Raw genomic sequence first — 7,009 nt, 5'->3', positions numbered from 1 at the left:
AATGTGTGGGAGAGTTTTAAAAGCCTTCCAGTCCTGCCAACACAGCCCAGTGCCCTTTTGTACCCCTTTGCTTCCTTCTCCCCCACACACCTCCCCAGAGCCCGAGGGGAAGCAGAAACCAGGAGAACCCTTGGGGTGCGCCATATTCAGACACAGCTTGTTATCAGCTCCAACAGAAACCTCAACCATACAGCTACAAATATGAATTCTAAGTAAGTATTCTGTCTCTTCTTCCAATAGGTAATATAAAATGGCTGTAAACCAAAATATGTTGTTTTTTTTTTCCTAAGTGCAGTCTTTGTTTTTAAAATGGTGACATGACAGCAAAACTCTGATATAATTTCAGACTGGACTATTAGTAATTGTATTTCCAAATGCAACAGAGATAGCTTTAAGAAAGGAACCCATCTTCAGTCCTGCAAGACTTTTCTTGATTACATTCTCAAAGAACAGGCAAAGATTATCCAAACCTCATTGCTATAAAGCATCCCCAAAGTATCAAACCCATTCTTGCAGTTTTTGCATTGAGGTTTCAGGAATCACAACAGTCTGTCACATTTATACTCTCTCTTCCTCCCCGGGCAGAGGAGCTCGATGCTGTCCAGTTTTCAGAGACAAACAGGAAGGACAGGTGACAGACTGCAGATCCAGGGATCTGCTGGTAACACCTGAGCACTGCAGCTGTCACAGCTCTGCTGGGCTCGGTTCCTGCCCAGACAGGAGCCAGGGGCAGCGAAGGACAGGCTGCCAGCTCCTGCCCAGCACAGCAGATCCCCTGTCAGTCACTGCTTACTTCAGTTACCTGAAGGAACCTCTTTATCCCCCTCACGGTAATTTAACTCCACCACCATGGGAAAGGCTCCAGTAACCTGGGAGAGTTTTTCTGAAGTTAAACTATTAATCAGATATGATTAATATTCACATGAGAAAATGTTAATGTCAAGTTTTTAACCATCTCTGTGTTTTAGGGAACACTGACGCCTTATCCAAAGAGACTGCAGTTCCCAAACATGCAGATTCACAGCGTGAGGGAACTAAAACAATAACCAAAAATATTTCGGTCCTGGTTTACACGTACCTCGCACTGAGCCCCCTGAGCGTGTCCTGAGCACGCAGAAGGGAGCCTCGCAGAGCCTGCCTCGGGCAATGGGCCACGGCCGTGCTGCTGGGAGCATCTACACCCTCTCACTAGCGGTTTATTCGCCTTTCCTGCCAAGGGGAGCTGACATGGTGCCACCACCTGCTGCCACAGACCACGGGCCCCGCACTTCGCCGCTCTCCGGGCCTCAAAACCCCTCAGACCCCCAGGCCCTTCGCGGGCAGCTCCCGCCGGCTCCCCGTGCTGCGAGACCAGCCCTGGCGGGACGGAGCGGGGTCGGCCCACAGCCAGCGAGACCCGAGGGCACCGTGACCCGGGCGGGAGCAGAGCGGGCACGGAGGGAGCTGCTGGCGGGCACCGTGAGAGGCCACAAGGACATGAACACGGACCGGGGGCACCGAGACCTGGCGCGGCCCCTCAGCGCGGCTCGCCCTCAGCGCGGCTCGCACTCCGCTTACCGCCGCCCCCTCAGCGCCCACAGTGACCCCGCGCGCGCCGCGTCCTCACCTCACCCCGCCCCGGGCCGCTATTGGACCCGTTCGCCGCCCGTCAGCAGATTCTCCCCCGCCCATTGGCCGCTTGCCGCCTGAGGGCGGGCGCACCGGCCGCTTCCTCATCCGTCACGCGGCGCCGCGCTCCGTGATTTGAGATTCGGCGGCTCCTTCACCGCCCACCGGCCCCGACCACTGGTGAGGAGAGCTGTCGGTCAGGCCGCCGCCCCGCCTGCCGGTGCCATTGGCCCAGTAACCTCTTTTCGGGCTTTCGTTTCTCTTCATTGGCTAATTGGATTGGATGGGCCGCTGCGATTGGGCGAAAAGCGGGTCCCGGGGGAGGGACTTGGCTCAGGAGCAGAGTCCATTGGCCGGCGGCGCGCTGTGAGTGGCAGGAAGGTGAGGGAGGCGGGGCCGCCCGGGGTGAGGGTTGTGTGAGGTGAGGGAATCTCGCGGGGTCTCGGCGGCTCCGGGCGCGGCGGCGCGCGGTGATTGGCCGGCGGGGTCACGGGGGCGGGGCCGCGCCGTGGGGGGGGCTCCGCACGGCCGCGCGCGGTGGGCGGGGCGCGCCGGGCGCCGCGCGGTGATTGGTCGGGGGCGGCTCTCGCGCAGCCCAGCGGGCCGGGCGCGATTGGCTGCGGGCGGCGTCGGGCGCGCGCCCCGCAGGGGGGGGGAAGCGCGTGCCCGCGGCGCGGCGCGGGGCGGCGGGACCAGGTGAGAGCGGGGCCGGGGCCGGGGCCGGGGCTGGGGCCGGGCGGGGCGGGGACCCGGGGCCGCCCCCAGACCCTCCCGCCGCCCGCACCGCGGGCCCCTTGCCCTCCACCCCCGGCCCGACCCCCCCGGCCCGGCCGGCCCCGCCCCGCCGCGGGTCGCGCTGTCAGGGGCCGCTGCGTCCTGCCCTGCGCCCCCTCCCCGGCCCCGCGCCGCCCCGTCATTCATTCGCCACTTTCCCCCGTCCTTCGCCCCCCACCGCGATCCGTGTCCTGCCCCGGCCCTTCCCTTCCTCTTTCTGTTTTGATCTTCTTTTAGCCCCCTTCGCCCCCCTCTCCTCGCCCTGCGCCCCCCCCTCACTTTCTCTGGGTCCTTGTGTGTGTTTCAGGCCTTCAAGGAAAAGTTGCAAACTCCCGAGTTGTTGCTGCTGTGAGGGAGCAGGTGCCTGGAAGGAGGGAGCAGGTGTCTGGAAGGAGGGAGCGATGTAGGAGGTGCCCGGGCTCAGGGAGGTTCGGGGGACACATGGAGAGGGTGTGGGAATGGCAGGGCTAGGCCGGCCAGCCCTCGCCGGGTGTTCAGGGCAGAGGCTCCGAGCCCTCCCTCCGGAGGGAAGGGGGATTGATCACGGTGTTTAATTTTTATAACAAGAAAAACAACAAAAATAACCAAAAGTGAAGGAAAAAACCCACCCCAGCCCTACCCCAGCTGCCCAAGGATGGAGTTGGAGTAGCCAAGCCCGGCTGGATGCTGGGGAAGGGGTTGGCGCCCGCACACATGAAGAGACTCCCCGAGTTGTTTGGCTTCGCGAGGAGATAAGGCCAGTGGAGCTCCATGTTTTTAAAGGTGGGCCGTGTATGATGAAACCCAACTTCTTTTAAAGTGTAGCAGATTTAATTTTTATGGCCAAATGACAGCTTGACCCAGTTGTTATCCAATCAAAGGGCATTTTTTTGAATGTCTCTTTGTGGCACAACGGCCAACGCAAAAATGATGGCGGCTTACAATGGCGGTACGTCTGCGGCAGCAGCAGGTCACCACCACCACCATCACCACCACCTTCCTCACCTCCCTCCTCCTCACCTCCATCACCACCACCATGCTCAGCACCACCTGCACGCCGGCTCAGCCGCGGTGCACCCCGTGCAGCAGCATGCCTCCTCGGCCGCCGCGGCCGCCGCAGCCGCGGCCGCCGCCGCCGCGATGTTGAACCCAGGGCAGCAGCAGCCGTACTTCCCATCCCCGGCCCCGGGCCAGGCCCCCGGACCGGCTGCAGCAGCCCCAGCTCAGGTACAGGCTGCAGCAGCTGCTGCAGTCAAAGCGCACCATCATCAGCACTCACAACATCCACAGCAGCAACTGGACATTGAGCCGGACAGACCCATCGGATACGGAGCCTTTGGTGTTGTCTGGTGAGTAGAGACAAAAGTGAACCGATACGTCCTTGTCATTCTTTACCTGGTCATAACTCATCCTTGTTTTTGTCATTTGAATCAGAATACAAGAGAGCTGCTACTACGAGTGTTTTTGCCGATTCTTCTCCGTTCTTAGAAAGTTGCTTCGCTTGTTTGCGTTGGCAGAACGAGGTTCCCAGTGGTGAGGAGCCACTTCTGACTAACAGCCCACCCTGCCGTTCTCTTCTGAGACAATGCAGCTTGTTTATGCCCTTTCTGTACCTTTAATTAGAGTGTGCATCCGTGCAGCTAAGCCGTGCTTCCTAAAATTTCAGGTTAACAAATGAGCGTTAGAATATTCATTTTGACCTGGCTTAAGAGTCAGAAATGAAAAGCGTATGAAAATGTCTTCCTTGTGCAGTCACCTGTCAAGATCTTTGTCTCACTGCGGTTTGACCCGCAGTAGTGCTGTGTGCTACCTAAAACAGCACAGCTGAACTTTGCTCCCCTCTCAAAAATGGAAATGGGATTTCCTGCCTCGCTCTAGCTCTGCCTTAGCTCTGCCTCCGGCCCTTTTATCCCCCAGCCGCGTTTCAGAGGAGTCTGTCAGCAGAGTGGAATCTCTTCTAATGCATTTTGTGACTACCTTAGAGCTATGTATGTAATTAGTGCCCTTCAGGAGCACTGGCACAGAACTGGCAGCAGTATATATATATATATATTTGTATGTAAATGTTTCTCCTCAGTGCGCCCTATTCTGAGCTGTGCCTGGGAAGCATAGGGGGTGTTCTGGAGAGCAGGCGTGTTGCAGCACACTTCCTGCAGCACAGATGCAAAGTTTGCAGCGTGCAGCCGTGTGTGGTGTCCCAGCCCTGTGCAGCGTGCCCGGCCGAGCCTCGGGGCTGCCCCAGCAGCTTTGCTTTAGGCACTGGCCGAGCTGCAGCTTCACTGACAGGAGTGGCTGGGTCACGGTCTGTGGCAGAGGCAGAGGGCACAGCAGGCCAGGCCTCAGGAGAGAAAACCCTTCTGCCTGCAGCCCGGCCCTCCAAGCTGGCCACGGTTAGCAGCCCAGTGCTGGTAGAATGGTGCTTTGTGAGGAGGCCGAGGGAGCTGCAGCAGCGAGGTGCAGGTCAGTGTTGTGGTTGCTCTCGTGTGCCTTCCCTCAGACTGGGGAGTTCATTTAAACACCGAGTTCTCCCAGTCAGAGGGGAGCTGTTGTGCAGTCAGCACTGCTGTGCTCTGGCTGTGGTACAGCATTAAAAAGTGGGTGTAAAAGAATGAAAACTGACAAGGAATCTGCTGTTAAAATTGTCTAAAGGTATTTCCATCAGTTTGTATATTTTGTAAAGTATGGAGCTTTTATAACTTAATTTGTTACGGTCTTTGCTTAAATGTATGTTGTTATGTAAGATCAGCCCTTTTTACTGGTGTTTTGTTTGCCTGTGCATTTCCCAGCTCTTTATTTTCCCCCTTCTGTTCGCCAAAAAACAAGGTGCAGAGAGAGATCTGCTTCCACAGTATTCAGTAGAATGAAAGGTCACGCTTGCATATTTAAATAGAATATCATGAAGAGTGCTGAGGGGAGGAAGGCAGTGTGGAGGGCACGGTCTGACTGCCATCAGGTAGCAAAGGCAGTGCCAAAAGCATCCGCCCATCCCGAGCTGTGCACCTGCGGCCGCCCCTGGGGGGCTGTGCCTGCAGAGCTGCAGCTTTGCTTGGAGGTAACAGCAGCTTGGGAAAGAGAAAACAAAGGGGGAGGCTGTCGGCTAAAAGCAGAAGCTGGGAGCTGGGATCCCGCCGGCAGAGCTGGGGCTGCCCTGGCTGAGGATGCCATTGGTGGGACTGAGTTCCTCTTTGCTCACGTGTGTTTCAATTCGGTGGTCACTGCTCGGCTTTGGGCATTTCGTATTAACTTCTGTCGTAAGTGCAGGCTCTTTAGGAGTCTGTAAGCAATAATTAAACTGAATTTTAGTTTCATACAAAATGTGGAAGAATGCCCATGTAACTGAATTTCAGCTATGTGAGATAAGTAAACACTGAGTTGAGTATTTATAGTTTGAGGTGACTTGGACACGAGCAATGTGCACTTGGGTTCAGGCATGACACAGGATGCACAAAGCCTGAGCGACTTTGGAAAGAGGATTCTCTTGTTTCTCAGTATCTTGTCTGAGCATGATTTGTGCTAATAGGTAACTGAAAAGTTTCTATCAGGGCTTCTGAGGGAAATGGATATTATTCCATAGACAGCTGGAGTATTTGCAGAAGTCTTTAATTTTCTACTCTGATGTTTGGGCGGTAGAGCTGACCTGCAGCTCGGTTCAGGGCATCAGACAGTGATCAGTGTGTGGTGTTGCACTTCCTGTTACCTCAGCGAGAGAGATTCTCTCTTGGCAGTTGAATTAGCATTTGTCATTAGTTCATTTGTCTGGTGCTCCATGGTGTTTGGGGTAGCTAATGTGCTGCTGGAGTTCCTCACTCGTGAAGGGCCAAAGGCTCGTGCTTCAGCACTTTGAATATTAACCCCTGCAGGAGGGTGCTGCTGCTGGTGTGTGCACACAGCATCTGCTCTGCCTGCTCACCTGGCATGGGGAGGGTGGTGCTGAAGCAGGGCAGGTGTGCAGGGCCTTGCCCCAGGTCCTGCAGGTTTGTTTCCCCACGCTCTGGTTTGGTGAATTGCCACAAACCTAGTCATGTTCCTCATTTGCCAAAACCAGAGCGATTTGCTCTTGGAGTGTTCCCTGCTCTCATGTTCCTAAAGTGCTAAAAAAATCCAGATTTTAATGTCAGCAACAAGCTCTGTCTGTGTCCTGTGGTTCAGACTGAGTAGGGCTGAGTTTTGGAAGTCTTGTGTCTGTTCCAAGAATAAGGAGCTGTCCTTTGGAGAAGTGCTCCCAGTTTTGCTGGGGAGACATGCTGCTGCCATCTGGTGGGGTTCCTAAAAAAAATTATAATAATGATAATAAAAAAATGTATTGATTGAACCTGCTAAGGCTGATAGGTTTGAATTGAGGGGTGAAGCCTCAGTCCCTCTGCAAGAGGTGCTGCTGCTGTTTCCATGCAGGATTCCTGGACTGGTGCAGAGGGATATGGGCAGTACTGACTCCTGGTGCTGCTTCAAGGTGGTAACACTGCTGCTGAAATATTGTGCAGGTGTCCTGTTGGCTGGGATATATCCACTCCAGTGGGATGGGAATGCGAGGTGTGGGGGCATTCTGCTTGTCTTACTTGTGTCTCTTAATTTTGGAAAGTTATTGTTGTTCATCAAAGACTGTGGAACCAAGCAATCTCTCTAAATAACGTCAAATCCATGTTAAAAT

General features: G+C 55.3%; 1 protein-coding gene across 1 annotated transcript in view; it reads left to right on the top strand.

Moving 5' to 3' along the window:
- Positions 1–2,215: 2,215 nt before the first annotated feature.
- NLK (nemo like kinase) overlaps positions 2,216–7,009 on the top strand; it is a 36,370-nt gene continuing 31,576 nt past the window's right edge. The window contains exons 1-3 of the mRNA XM_088177208.1: positions 2,216–2,304; positions 2,690–3,144; positions 3,243–3,710. Coding sequence (XP_088033334.1) covers positions 3,256–3,710 — 455 coding nt within the window. The 5' untranslated portion in view covers positions 2,216–2,304; positions 2,690–3,144; positions 3,243–3,255. The remainder of the gene's footprint in view (positions 2,305–2,689; positions 3,145–3,242; positions 3,711–7,009) is intronic.

The sequence above is a fragment of the Sturnus vulgaris genome, chromosome 21 (genome assembly GCF_052056855.1).
Source record: "Sturnus vulgaris isolate bStuVul1 chromosome 21, bStuVul1.hap1, whole genome shotgun sequence".
Lineage (NCBI taxonomy): Eukaryota > Metazoa > Chordata > Aves > Passeriformes > Sturnidae > Sturnus > Sturnus vulgaris.
Note: the sequence above shows the minus strand (reverse complement) of the source record. Positions and strands in the feature narration are given on the sequence as shown.